This window comes from Camarhynchus parvulus, chromosome 10, assembly GCF_901933205.1.
Source record: "Camarhynchus parvulus chromosome 10, STF_HiC, whole genome shotgun sequence".
Lineage (NCBI taxonomy): Eukaryota > Metazoa > Chordata > Aves > Passeriformes > Thraupidae > Camarhynchus > Camarhynchus parvulus.
The window spans coordinates 14,494,299-14,509,524 of NC_044580.1; the positions used below are offsets into that span (position 1 = coordinate 14,494,299).

Here is a 15,226-nt window from a genome sequence, read left to right on the forward strand (position 1 = left end):
CTCTTACTTCAAATTTTATTTGAGCTTGTACAACTTTGATTCTGTGGAGGTATTTTAGAATATTTTTATACAATTTAACCAGACTTTGTCCTGCTGGTGATGGCATTTTGTATCATAAAATATACACTGGGACTGTTAACAAGAGGGACCAAATGATTTGCTTGTTTTGTTTAACGTATTCTTGCTCAGAGTATTTTTATTTACTTTTGTCAAGTAATGAGATTCTTTACAGATTTTTAGAAACTTAACCTTGATGTGGGAAAAGTATGAAATACTGAAAATGTTTGTTTGCTGAGAATGCAGAAGTACAATTACCAAATCGCTCATTTTATATTTAAAAGGTTGGCTCTTCCAAAAATTGGACATTAAACTATATGCATTTTTGGGTTTTGGTTTGTAAATATCACCGAGTTTTGCATTTTGTTAATTTCAGTTGAATCTTGGTCTGTTTCTTTTTCTCTGGTGTTGTCTTCCTGCATTTTTAACCGACATTAATAAAAAAGAACTCTGAACTGTCTGTTGTATCACATGTGCTCTATGTGATGTTCAGGTGTTTGAATAGTATTCTTGATGTCCAGTATTTAACCTTCCTTAAGCACACGAACTTGAAATTAGTGTGGCAATATATATATTATCAAATTATTGTAACATTCTAATATAAACTTGGATGGTGTTCTGGGTGTATTAAAAATGCAGTCAAATTTTAAATTCTAAAATAAATGTGGGTAAGATTGTTTAATTTGAAATTATTAATAACTAAATTAGCCTCAGGGATTGTTGAAGCCCTTAAACAGAGCTTTTCTAATAATGCAGTTTAAAAACACATCAGATTTTCATACTGTGCTTTCTTTACTGTAAATGCTGCACACAAAATATTATGTAAAAAGCCACCATTTATAAAAATTATTTTTCAGGTTATATACTTTTTATGCTTTTTTGCAATGGATATTATCAACAAGAGCAGCAATTGACATAATTTGTTGAGGAAATTGAAAGTATTTTATCAGTGTTGGAAAGGAATAAGAGCTAAAATCTGAGCCATGTAGCAAGAGTCCCACAGGGGGTTTTGTCCTTAGGGGTATGAGATTTGCATAGCTTCTCGTGTGCTTTTGGCGTTTTCATTGAAAGGTTATTTATCATAAATTGATCATTTACATTTAACACCTGTTGTGTGAGGTTACCCTTCTCCCCCTTCACATCTTTTTTTTTCTCTGAATTAACCTGCTGTGTGTGACACCAGCACACCTGAAGTGTGGGAACAATTGAGCACAGGATATTTGCAAGTGAACCCTGTTGAGCTTATTTGTGAGGTGTGAGTCAGCTCAATGTCATAAAATGGGCTTGACTTCCTGAGGTTGACCTGAAGTAGGGGAAATGATTTCTAGGAAGTAAAGCCACCACTTTGTTGCTGTATTGTAACCCCGAAATGCACCGGTGTCTGCACTTCACATGCTGCTGAGACCAGCTTGGTATCTGTGGAAGTACCTGAACATGGAAGCTGCACAGTCCTGGTGGGAAGCCTGGGTGGTGGAGGAGGTGGATGTGGCCGGTGCCATTCACCTGGGCTGGAGAAGGGTATTAGAGTGGAAGAAAATACAGTTCTTGCCCTCCACTGTAGTGCCCTAACTGAGGAATTGACTCCTTTTCCAGTTCTAAGGGAATACAAAGGCCTGTGTGGAATAAACAAAAATGCCTGAGAATTGTCCCAAAGCAGATAATTTATTCTTGGAGAGAGAGATGGTGATAACTCTTTACAGTTTGTAAGCTGAGGCTTGTACTCCTGCTTCTCCAGGTGCCTAGCAACACCTGTCCTTTGTGCTTTGACAGTAAATCCAACTTGGAGCTGAATGAGTTCATGCAACTTTGCCCAAGGTAAAAGTTGCTCTGGGTCTGCTGCAGTTCCTGCTGACCCCCACCTGTGTGCCTGAGATTTGCATAAGTAATTGAACACAATCTGCTGTATTTTCTAGCATCTTCTGTGCTGCATGTCTGAAAGGCAGGTAGTGTGAAGGTACATCATCCATGGTCGGCCCTCATTGGAAGTGCAGAGGCCAGAGGCAGGCTGGGGCCCCCATGAAGCCCAGGAGTGAGGTTTGCAGGGATAGCAAGTAACAGCCGTGGGATACGTGGTTTTCCTTTCCCTTGGCCTGTATCTGTTGCAGTTGCTCTCCCACCTCAGAAATACCCGGCGTGGGAATGGTTTGAGCTGCAGACCCTGCAATGCTGGGCCAGCCCTTGTGTCTATATCCAGCTCTGGGCTTCTCTGGCATTTAAACATCTTTTTTTGGGGGAAAAATAGGTTGCAGTGGGTTAGTTCCCAGGCCATTTTCTGTGCAGGGCTGGAGCTCCGAGGTCTGAAATGGCTGTTTTTGCTCATCAGCCACCTCCCAGCGCAGGGCTTTGCGCAGCACAACACCCTCGCCTGACGTGGCAGCCATTTTATGGAGATGTCGGTGCACACGAACCAGCATTTGGCCGGGGTGGGGGGAGAGGAGGGAAACGTTCGCGTTAAGCACAAACTGCCCCCGGTGTGTGGCACCGGGGGCGGGGGGCAGCCCGTTGTGGCTGGGGCAGCGGCGGGGCCGTGGCGGGCGGCTGGGGCGGGCGGCGTTGGCCGGCGCTGTCACAAAATGGCTGTTCTTTGTGCCGCACCGCTCGGGCGCCGCGGGAAGCGGCCGCGGGGTTCAAAGGCCGCCCTGCGCCGGCCGCGCCGCCATTGGCTGCGCGCGCCGCGCGGGCCCCCGGGAGCGGAGCGGGCCGGGAGCGGCGGCTGCCGCGGCCTCCCCCCGCTTCCGCTCCTCTGCCGGGCGTGGGCTCGCTCTGCTTGCATTTTAACGGGTTTTCATTTTAATACTGCCAGCTATTTTCAGCAGTCACTTGAAAAGAAGCAGGGCTATTTTTTGCCGCGGATTTTTTATTTTTTTTTTTTTTTTTCTTTTTTTAAACTTCAAAAGGAATTGTAGAATGCCAGAGTATTCCCGGAACATCTGTCTTTTTTTTTTCTTGTTGTCTCTTTTTTTTTTCCAAAGGAGAGGTACAGCTTTCAGTATCCTTAAATCACCAAAATTCACTGTTTGCTTTCAGTGTGTATTTTGCAACTGATTTTCTTTCAGCTGAGTAGAAACATTGAACACATTTGTTAAAATGCTTCAAACTGTGGGTTTCAAGTTTTTATCCGGGTGACGAGTTATTTTTTAGCTGTTGTGGCCATGTGCATGTGCCGAGGCTTTCAGTTTCATTGGCACCGCCGCATTCTTCAGCAAGGATTTTTTTTTCTCTCTCCCTTTTTAAGCTTTAACCCTTTGTGAAACTGTCCAGAGCCTTTTTTGAAAAGGAAAGATGCTTGATCAGTACGGGACACAAAAGGAATAATGTGCAAGGAATTTATATGAATCATGATGTAATCTGTGTGCCGCACAAAGGAGATTGTTCTTGTTTTGCTTTGTTACTTCTGTTTCACATTACCCTCGTGAAGGAAGTGTCTCATCTAATTACGCATGCACAGTCCTGAGGCTTTCAACTCCTCTGTTCCCTGTTTTGTGATTGCTGCCAGAGATGGATACAGTATATACAGTGCTATAAAAAGAGCTCACCAACTGCAGGAGGCTACATTTAGCTGTAGTTCATTGTCATCTGGATTGTTCTTTTTTTTCTAGTTAAATATCTTAAGCTAATTAATCAAATTGCATAGATTGTCTAAAATGCATGACTTTTGCTGAATAAAAATTGGAAAACGGGAATAAAGAGCTCACCTGGGTAATTGTGTAACCCATTTGTGTGGCACAGCCTGTGCTGGGGTGTTGCCGTGGCTGGGTGCACGTGTGTGCAGGCACGTTCCCAACTCCAGGAGCGCCTCCAGCCAAGGCAAGGTGGTTCAGATGGCAGACTGGAGCCTGTTCCCCTTTCTGTCGGGTTGATGTTTCACCTGCGGCACTCTGAGGGCAACAGTTGCCCTTATCTGCGCTGGAGCCAGCTGTGGCTCGGTGGTGGCGTTTCCCAGAACGCAGATCCCGCCTGTGCCTCGGGAGCAGCACTAGGGCTGCCATAACCACATTTCTGTGTTCAAACGAACACTTCCACTGGCAGCCTTGACAGGGCTCAGAAGGAGGGCCGGGAAGGCCCCGATGTTTCATTTCAGTCACCCTAACTCGGTATAGGGATAAAACAATTCCTGTCTTTGTTTGCATGTTTCACTCCTCAGAAAGTTGCTCATAGCACTGGCAGGTTAGTGAGCTGCCAAACTTGTCCCTGAGGAGTTTTTTACTGGGACATCTCTTAATTCAGATTTATCAGTGCTGGTGTTGAGGAGCAGGTGAAGTACCTGAGACAGCAAGCAGGAGTCTGGGGATTGAACTGAAGCTTCCAGTGCCATGGACTGGCTGCTTTTGAACTTGAGACAGCCCAAGTAAACATGCTTTGGGTGGGTTTGGCAGGTTACATTGTCATTGCATCTCCTGATACATCACCTGGAGGTGTGTGTATCCACTCCGTCTTGTTTCAGGTTACACACGACTGTCCCAGCAGGAATTGCAATGTTAAATATGGAAAAGGTTTCTAAATCTCTCCTTGCCTCTAGCTGAAATCCAGCTCAGGAAGGAGCTGATAATGGCTGGAGAAAGCTTCTGTTCTGCTTTATCTCTCCTCTCCTTCAAGGAAAATAAATACAAACAGCACAGCACTGGGGGAGGGGAAGGCCTGGATTACCATAATTAGATAGAAGCAGCCTTCCAGCAAAGGATGTGCTGTCCTACTGACATGGTGTCTTACATCAGTCTTTCTGGTGTGCTTTTATTAATAGACGTGCTAAAATGCCATGTGAAGATGCTCTTTCAGTAGGTCCTGTTTTGTATGTAAAGCCCACTTTCACAGCCTGTAGAGGAGACTTGAAATGACAGAAAAAAAGCCCAGAGAAAAAGTTTATCCCTAGTGACTTGCAGTGAAGCTTTTGTAAGTCTGTCACACTGTTAATGCCTCATTTTCTTAGAGCAGGGAGTAGCTTTGGGATATAATGAGACAAACCTTGCTGATTCTTTCCAAATGTGCAGCAGCTCATTTTACATTACAGCTTGTGTAGCACTGCTGCTAAATTATAATTTTCAGTCTTCACCTTCCATTATATTTACCTGTAGGCTGAGATAACCTACTCTGTACTACACGTGCTTTTCCTGCCTTGACTGTTAAGGGTTAAAAAGTTTTTAACAGTGATCTCAGATTCCTTTCTGGTATTGTGCTGGAAGTGCTGGCATGGCGTTTGATCTTTGCAGGGCTCAGTTCAGTGAGTCTGCCAAGCTCCACAGACGGGATGGGATGGGATGCTTAACACTTCATTGCTCACCAACCTTTACCCCAGCTATGAACAAGGGTGTTGCAATGTCAAGAATCCACTGACTCCAGAACACCCGACTCCTTAGGAAAAAGCTGTGTTGCAACTATTTATGTTTCTTGCAAGTGTTACTGTTAGGTATAGATGACTTAAGAGAATTGCTAATACGTTAATTATAGGAGTCGTTTGCATCTCTCTCATGGGGAGGAATCTCTGTACTTCACTGCAGAGTTGTCACCAGTTGAGATTTGAATGCCATGTACTGTCTGTAAAACTTTAGGCTTAAATCTCTTGGTTAAAACAGCTTTTAAGACTCACTTGGAATAACCCCCTTAGGCCAGATCAAGCTCCCTTATTCTGAACTGCAGGTCACCTGGAACCAAAAAGGAATTTCTGCACCATCATGTTCCTGTTAATGGGGTTTGGGTCCTAAATTTCCATATACACTCCATGTCTTTAATCTGAGAGGTTTTAAAGGAAGTTTACGAATGTTAAGAGAGGAGAAGCACCCACTTTTTCAGTACTAATTGTGTGTGCACACTCCAGCCCCTCTCGTGCATCCACATGTCCTTTGCCAATGGGATGCACCAGTGTGCAGAGTCCCCTTTGTGCTGCCGCTGAGCTCAGCCAGGCTGTCCCTGGGGGACACGGCGCAGCGGTGGCTGGAACGGGAAGGGCGGAGGGCACAGGGACAGCCCTGCCTGCTCTCTGAGGAAGGGCTGCACCCCCGGCTCCTGCTCCTCTCCTTGGCTGGGGCTGAGGAGGAGCTGGGAGCTGCCAGGAGCAGCCGGGGCTCCGCCCGCTGCTGTGGGATGTGGAGCCCGGAAATGCTTCGGAAATGCTTGGCTGCCTCCCGGCGAGGGAGAGATGGGCCCTTTCAAACCCTGAGAACTGCAATTGTTCTCCCCTTTCTGTGCAGGGAAAGGGAAGGATGCTGCCTTGGAGATTATCAATGGTGCTCCTTAATCAACCAGACAGGTTTTGACTCCTTTTGTCCCTCTGCTGATTTTTTTTTTTCCTTTTTTCTCTGTCCCCACTAACCATCCCCAGCATTTTCAGCCTCTGGCTTAAAGATCAGAGAGGAGAGAGCCAACTCTCCCCATCATGAATGAATTGCTCTTTTTGCTTGCTTATGCAAACACAACACAGTGTCTTCCTAGTGGAGGAAAAAACCCCACCAGCTTTTGGAAAGTCTGTATCATTCAGGATAGCCCAGTGTGCTTTGCTGAGCTGTAGCAGAGCAGTGAGGGATATATTTAGCTCTGCCTTTGGCATTTGGGAGTCTTGTGCTGAGGTAAGTAGCAGTGGCCAGAATAGGCTGGAAGTTTGCAGACACAGGTGGATTCTCCATGACAGCTTCTCACGTGCCTGTTTAAGAGGAGAAAAAAAAAGTTGCTGATCATAAAATGAAGTTAGGGAAATATTTTTATGCTGCTTTGAAGAACTTGTTGGTAATCTGGAAGGGCCAGCCCTATCACCGCGGGAGTTTGTTGTGCCCCTTTAAAGCTGGCCCAGATTTGGACAAATCATATTTTGATTATTCAGAGTTGTTTGACACTCACTCCTAAACAGTATGAGGAGCCTGGTTGTGTTTAGAATATTTTAGTTTAAGTTCTTGCTCGAAGATCAATGTGTAAAAGTACCATGCATAGGTATGGAGAGTAGAGGAGCACAGGAGTACTTTTCTTCCTTCCCTTTCCCCCATTTCTACTTTTCCCTGCAGGAAATAAACTCTTTCACCAAATGACCCTTCTCAAGGCTTCTCACTCAGAAAATCTTTGCCCTGGGAGACAAGCAAGCGCCAATCACTTTTTAGCAGACTTTCAGAATAAAATCAAGGGAACTGAAAAAGCTAGGAATGCATTTATTTATATTCAGTGTCACAATCTGTCCTTTGCTTGGCTCTCCTGCACACTCCATGTGCAGTGTCTTTATGGCCTTGTCTATGATTACGGTGGTATTTGTTCAGTCCTCTGTGCTACCCATATTATCTTCTCTTTATCTAGTGATCTGTAACTAGAACCCATCTTGTGTTCCTCTCCCTGGCTTGTTTAGCCTAAAGGTTAAATTTAGTTTAGTGCCTTTTTACAGCTACCCTGTGACTTGAGTGCACATACCAACATTGATGGTGCTTGTTTGTATTTGCAGTATATGTAGCCATTTCATATATATGTTTATATAGAAACATAGAATGGTTTGGGTTGGAAGGGACCTCAAAGATCATCTCATTCCAACCTCTGCCATAGGGAGGGACACCTTCCCCTAGACCAGGCTCCTCAGAGCCCCATCCAACCTGCCTCAAATGCTTCTAGGGAATGGGGCGTTCACAACCTGTCAGGGCAACCTGCTCTAGTGCCTCAGCAAGCTCACAGCAAGGAATTTTTCCTAATATTTAATATAAACCTACTTCCTTTCAGTTTGAAGCCATTCCCATGTGTCCTGTCACTACATGCTCTTGTAAGTAGTTTCTCTTCACAATAGGAAACATCACATTTATAAATCAGATATTCAAAGGAAATGTTTAACAGCAGCCAGTCCTCATCTCAGCTGATGTGTTTGCCCTTTCTGTGGTTTGTCACTGTGCTTGTGTGTCCCACAGTTTGTACAGGTCACTTTAGGAAGACAGGTCTGTTTAACTAGTTTTAAGTTGGTGGCCTGCACTGGCCTTGCTGCTCTGTGCTTTGGAGTAAATCTCAGGTTGGTTCTGCTGGTAGTGACCTGCTGTTTCTCTGGGCTGTCCAGGTGCGGTATCAGGAAGCCCAGCAGGTCCAGCCAGTGCTGGGAACATGGTGAGCAGGGATGGGAGCAGGGAGGGGCTGTGTCCCAGCCACCTGCCGGGCCATTCTGGTGTCAGTGAGCTGCTGCTGTGCACCTGGGTGTCACTTACCCACAGCACTCTGACACTGTGGCCAGCAATGCACAGGAGTTAAATATAACGGTCCCTGCTGTCACCCAGCCCCTGATGTTATCCAGCCATGGGATAATCTGCCAAGGCCCTTCTCCAGCCTTCACAGGGTGGTTTTGCTGGTGCCGAATCCCTGCAGAGATTGCGAAGCCCAGTGGAATGTTGCTGTTGGGATTCAAACTTGTTTAGATTCAAAACATTCACAACAGTTCTTAAAGCTGGGAGGAGCTTTGCTTGTGGGAGGGTGTTGGGTTATTAATCCTCCTTTATTCCCCTGTCTGAATTCAAGTTCTGTCCCTCAAAAGCCACATTTTAAACGCTGGGGCAGAATGGTCCCAGTTAGAGCCATTCCCCAGTCAGTTCTTGGTTTCACAAATGCATATTGGGGTCATTTTTTCAGCTGTCTCACACCTTCTGGAAGCAGATCTACTGTTACTTCTAACTGAGAACTTACAAAATGATTTGCTCTTTGCAAAGATGATCCCCTATAAAAGGAAGTCATATGTGAAATATTAAATGCAAAGTCTGGAGGCTTCAGGCATGTGGTAATGGCCTTTTAAACTCAGATGCCTCACTGTAAAGGGTTTTATCGCTGCCTTTCAGCTACTTATTTCTTGGAAGGATCATGTCCTTCTTGGTAAGGAATGATTTAGTTTTGCTCTCCTTCAAGTCAGGAGCAGGCTCTTAATTAAACCAGACTTATAGCTTAAAGTATTGCTTAGAAACCAGAGGAATGTATTTGGCTGAGTCTTTGTAGATCTCAACTTTTTTTTAGGAGTTTCTTCAAAGAAATTACCAGTGGTCCATCTGTTGCTTTCTTTTCATGTTCATGGGTGTTTTTGGAGGAGGGTGGTCTGGCTGAATTGTGATTTTTGTGACAAATAATTATAGCTTATTTCTTACTTTTAGTTTAATTGGAAGTAGGTCTTGTTTGGATGCTAACTCAGGGGTATTAAACCAGGACAAATTACAGAAATAACTTCTGTAAAGAGGACTTAGGTCTCTAGGTATATACAGTGTTAGGCCTGATTTGACATCTAATGTTGCTAATACATTATATTCTGTTGGCAGGTAGAAATGCTTCCTGATTGTACCAGTGACAGTTAGAAAGGATTCTTTTATGAAAACGGGCCTTTCAGTTATTTTTTTAATCTGATCAACATAGAAAAGAAGATAAACATATATTTCGCCTCAATAACAGGTTGTTCCTTAATAAAAAAAAGAAAAAAATTATTTGCAACAGCCTTCAAAAGGACATAACCATTTCTCATCTGTTTCTTTCCTTAGTAGGGGAAGCAGGTGTGCGGGGAAATATCTGCACATACAGATGTGTATGCCACCAGAGAAGTCTCCCTCTTTTCAGATGGCACAGTTCACAGCCTGAAAAAAAGAATTAGTGTTCAGACAATGTTGGGGATAAAGCACATGAATTACGGCTCTTAATGTGCAGAGAGCCTGTGTCCCTGTGTCCTTGAAATAAAGCTTAAGGCTTTGAGGAACAAAGAGCTCCAGAGTGGGAGGAGGACAGTAATTACTGTTCTGCCTCTAAACAAATACTGTCAGAGCTGTCTGGCTTCAGTCCTGCCTGGGCTGTTAAAATTCCTATTCCAGCTATTGCTCAGAAATGTGACTGAAGGAAAAACTGTCTTCCTCTTCCGTGTGTCCCTGTGGGACACAGGACACCAACATGCCTCAAGCAGAGCCTGATGTTGCCACTTACGTTGTGACAGCAGAGGTTTGGATGCCTCCAGATCCCATTCCTTTGTGGAGGCCCGGTGGGATGGCATCCTGCTGAGCCCTGCCCATGGACACCATGTGTCCCCAGAGCTGCTGGAGTGCCAGTGCCAGGAGCAGTGTGGTACCACCATGGGTCATGTGTGTGGCACCACCACCGGTGGGATCATGGCTGCAGCAATGGAGGGCTGTGGTGGACAAAGAGGGGGAACTGTTGTAGAGCCCACACAGCAAGGGGTGTAGTGGGACACTGTTCCTTTGGTTCTCGTGGATAACCTCCATCCATGCACAGGGCCAGGGCAGCCTGGGATGGCCGTGGTTCAACCTGAATTTCCAGCCCTGCTTGCAGGACACAATGTGATAACCCTGCTCCCTCAGACCTAGGCTGGGACGGTGAAACAGCAGCCACAGGTGATGGCTGCCCCCGCTCCTTGAGGAAGGGGCTCCGTTTGTGTCCCCTCAGTCTGGGAGGGCCGCGCTCCCCACAGTTCCCCTTCCCCGGGGATCCATCCCAGGGTTCCATCCCAGGGACTCATCCCAGGGATCGGCCTCAGCCCCGCGGTCGCAAGATGGCGGCGGAGGGGCGGTCACGAAATGGCGGCGGCGGCGCCTGAGGGCGCGCGGGTGCTGCCCCCTGCCCGCCTCCCGGCCCGCAGCCGCGGATCCCGGGATTTGTCCGGCCGGGAGCGGGACGGGCCGCGCTCCCTCCGGGCATCCCCACATGGTAATTCCTGCGGAGTCGGATGGAAATGTACATGCGCACATGCTTTCTATGGGATGGTTTTTGTTTGGGTTGTTTTTTTTTTTTTTTTTTTTTTTTTTTAATTTTTATTTGTATTGTTTCTCCCTTGAATCATGAAATCTGAGCAAAGCCTTTCATGTGCTTTGTCACTTTTGTACGAAAGTAGAAAAAAAAAATAAAAATTCTGTTCAATCCCTCTGGAAAGTTTTCCTGACTCTTCTTTCACAGTGTTCTACTTAAGTGAATATTTTAATATCACAAACACATCCGACTGCCAGTGGAAAGCTGACTGGGAAAGGGGTGCTCCTTATTCCAAAAGTTTGTGGCATCATCATTGTGTTTTTGTTTGTGGCAGTGGGGTTTGAATGCTGCCTTGCCAGTGCACGTGTGGTAAGGTGTCCCAAGATTTCAGTTTGGTTTTTTGGATCTTAAAATAAAAAATATATATGTTTGGAGTGATTGGGCAAAGATATTTGAATATTTTGGCCACCTGAAATAGTTTGGCCTCTCATTGTTTTGTTGAGGAGCTTTTATTTAAGGGGATACACTGGGTGTTAACCCATTTTTATATAAAAATAAAAAAAAATAAATGGGGGAACTACACCTACTTTGTGTTCTGCTCTTCCATTATTGGCTTGAGAAATGCAGTCTGCACAGCACTGATGTAATCCTTTAAAGGGGAGCTGCCCCAGCCACAAGTCCATATAAGCTTCTTTCTTCTGCCCTGTTGCTTCATTAATTCTTTTTGCAAAAAACATTACATTGAATATCATTCATGGTGTTATGGGTATAGTGGTTTTGATACTGGCCTCTTCCAGAAAGCAGATAGCAGATTTATTTGGAACCACTGGCCACACTAGGATGCAGTGGAGAGCCGTGCTGGAACAACTGCTCATCTTTAATATTAGAGGATGGTCTCTGGATGCTGCAGCTCCCGCTGTGCCTTTCTCTGCCTTGCTCCAAGACACCCAGATCCTCCCAGTGAAACCTGTGCTGCTGCTGCTGCTGCTGCTTCTCCTCACCTACCACCATGGCTTTTGTTCTGGTGATGAGCAGGAGGTCCTGGGCAGCGATTTTTGGGGGCTGCACTCTCACCCGTGTTCACTGCCATCCTGGGAAGGAATTGCCTCTGCTGCAGAAGGCCAGCGTGAGGTGTACACACAGGGTCCACACTTGCATTCAGGCTTTTCCAAACCTGTTGTTGTGGCTCAGGATGTGTCTCAGGTTTGCTCCCTGCGTATTTCACAGCTGTGTCAGTGCAGTTAAAATGTAACCTCTTCTTTCTCTACCATTAGTCACTCGGCATCCGAAGAAGCCTCTGGCTCTGACTCTGCAAGCCAGTCTGAAAGTGAGCAGGGCAGCGAGTCAAACAGCAGCTCCGAGTCCTCTGAGAGTCAGTCTGAATCCGAAAGTGAATCAACGGGTTCCAAATCCCAGCAGACCCCTCCTGAAACCAAAGAAAAACCAGCCTCTAAGAAGGAAAGGATAGCAGATGTTAAAAAGGTATTACCCCTGCTGCTCTGCACGGACACGTTACTCCTGTCCCCAGCACGGAAGGTCAGGCAGCAGGACCTCGGTGAAGCTGTGCCCAACTTCCTGGCCAACTTTGCACCTGGGCCAAATAGCCTCTGACCTCCAGTGTCCCCAGGGGCTGTTTGGGCTGTGTGCTGGAGCCCTGCTGCTGTCACCCTTGAGAGCAGGAGCTGCTGTGTTTGTGGAACAACCCCTGGATTGCCTAGTAGATGGTGACTGGTGTGAATGAGAGGCAGGTGCCTGTCATCAGTACATGATCTTTTCATTTCATCCTCTCCCTCTGTTTTTCCACTCCTCTATTCTGTCTCTCCTGAGAAGCAGTAAAGCCTCCTCATGTGATAAATACGCAGGAAGAAGGTTTGAAGTTTGAACCACTTTGTTGTTTTTTTTATATCACTCTTCCTCTCAAAAAAGCATAGGGAAAAAAAAAAAAACTTCCATTATTTATTAAGTCCAGAACAGGACAGTGCTTGTTTGTTGTGGTTTTTTTTCTCCTGCACCTTTCCAGTTCCTCCCTAGCTATACCCCTCAGGTAGTCAGGTTTTCCCTCCACTTACTGTCCAGCAGGAAAGGGGATTGTGGATGTTACTGCTCATGGTATCCCTCTGCATCCCCCAGGGCAGAAGCTGCACCTCAGGTACCTGCTTTACCTGAGGGATGGAGGCACCTGACTAACACAGGGCAGTGTGAGGTGAGAAAGAGGAGCCCAAATACCATTTGGAGACAGGAACTCAGTGAACTGAGTTTGCTTGGAAGGAGAAAATTCTGGTTAGGTCAACTTGTTTGTTTGTTTGTGGTGTGTAACCATCCTGTTGTTCTTAGCCGTGGGTTGCACTGGGCACAGCTTGCTCCTGAGAGTGAGTTTTATGGAGAAAGGTGCTGTGTGTGTAAAGGATAAGGAGGAAGGACAGTGCTTCCAGCCTGTGCTCCCCATGGACCTGCCAGGAAGAAAGAAAGGATTTTGTTACCACCTTCTCCCTCCCACAAAGCTCCAGGCTGCTGAACTTAATCCTCCAGTGTTTGGACTGGCAAGGGAGGATGAGTTTATAAGGCAGTTGTGGTAACACCATATTAAAATCTGTGGTTTATTGTTGATAAATGGGCACCAAAGGAAGAGTTCTCTCCCTCTGAAGGATTCTAAGAGTATGTCCCTAACAATAAATGTTAACATTATCCTGTGAGGAAGTGCATCCATACACAGGGTGATAATTAGCATGGGTGAAACATGAAAAGGTCAGGACACCCTCTAATAAGAAAGCCTCTCCCTTCCTTAATTTCTCTGTTAATGGGTGTCTTCCTTAGCTAGGTCTAACCTAGGCATGTTGATACATCTTCCCCTTGAATAACCAATGCAATTAATTATTATTGTTTATTTGGTATTTGCCTAGATACACCCATGAAGGCGAGGTTAATCTGCGTTAGGTGCTATTAAGATTTGTCATGGAAGTTGCTCCCACGTTTAAAACCCATGCCATTTAATAGATGAAAAGACAAGTTCTTCACATGGTTTGTGGGGGGAGCATTAAATTTGAGGGTTTATTCTCCTTTAACAGAGGCAGAAAAATTGCTGGGCTGCAGCCTCGTACTCTCAATCCCATCACTGCTGCATCTGGCAGCGTAGTTTGATTTCCTTTTCCTGCCAGTGGCTTGCAGAGGTGTTTGAGGATTGGAGAGAGAGAGAATCAGAAGGAAATGCATAGATGTAGAGAACTAAGAGCTCTGCTCATGTAGAGAGGAATTGCTGGTGTAGGAATTTTAGGGGCATGGTGGTGGTTTGTGTCTGCCCTGTAACTCTTGTGTCCTGTGTCATCAACACAGCTCTGCATTCATGCCCCTCAGGGCATCCATTTTTGTGTCCCCTTCTCCTGCCCATCCACAAGAACGATTGCATGCTCTTATACACAGTGTATTGAACTGGTGAGGGCCTCGTTTTACAGCAAAGAGCACAACCATTGCCAGCAGTCGCCTCTGCACATCCATGTGTCCTGCACTGCCAAACCACATTGCCATCAGTGCATTCGGGAGAGGAACCAGTGGCCACTGCCTTGCCTTGCCAAATGACAGGGTATCTTGCTCCGTTTGCCATCCAGACTGGGCCACAGAATTCACCTTTGAAGCTGCAGCTGGCCATGTCTCCAGGCAGCTGGTGGGGCTTTTCACCAGGAAAGGAATTGTGCTGGAAGCTGTTAGTGACAGAGAATTGCCCTGTTGAGTTGTTAAGTCTGTTCATTCCATGTCCAAGGTGTTGCCTCCATTCCTTTGGCACCAGTGCTGCAGAGGGCTGGTTACCTCAACACTCTGTCCTTCAGCCTGAGGGAGCTGGAGAGTGATTTGTGCCTCAGTGGAAAGATGACCACTGTAGAGAAAACACTGAGATAACACATGCCACTTTAGAAAGGTGTCAAATATCCCAAAGGAATAATAATCTTTCCAGCCAGTTTTTTAAACTGTCCGTCTACTGGTTTTTGGTTGATTTTTTTTAAGCCACCATCAAACTTCTCTAAAATGTCAAAAATAACTGGGGTGAAGCAGGCCTTCTGATGGTCTGTTTATTTTGCAGATGTGGGAAGAATATCCTGATGTTTATGGGGTTAGGAGGTCAAACCGAAGCAGACAAGAACCGTCACGATTTAATATAAAAGATGAGGTAAGGAAAAAAAAAAGGATGAGGGATTACTGAACATATAAAACCAACCAAACCCAAAGAGGAAAGGGAGGTCTCAAATGCTTTGCCTTGTAAACACTGAGTCCCAGTTTGGTGCATGGATGTTGGAGCTCACAGGTGAGGTCCTGATCCTGCAGCTGGATCCTTGGCCTGAGACCTCTGGAGTGAGCCGGACACTGCCTGGGCTGAGATCTGCATGCACTGATCTGATTGCTGCCATGGGGCATAATGCAAGTCCTGCTCTGCTGTAGGAACATCCTGGAGAGGAATCTGTGTAATTAAAAAAAACAGAATGAGACCAAAATGCAACACAAATCCAACCAG

General features: G+C 45.8%; 1 protein-coding gene across 2 annotated transcripts in view; it reads left to right on the forward strand.

The window, feature by feature from the left end:
- The window catches only part of CHD2 (chromodomain helicase DNA binding protein 2), a 70,191-nt gene that overhangs the window by 17,509 nt on the left and 37,456 nt on the right, over positions 1-15,226 (forward strand). For both annotated transcript variants that reach the window (XM_030955194.1, XM_030955193.1), the window contains 2 exons: positions 12,000-12,207; positions 14,798-14,884. In XM_030955194.1, coding sequence (XP_030811054.1) covers positions 12,000-12,207; positions 14,798-14,884 — 295 coding nt within the window. The remainder of the gene's footprint in view (positions 1-11,999; positions 12,208-14,797; positions 14,885-15,226) is intronic.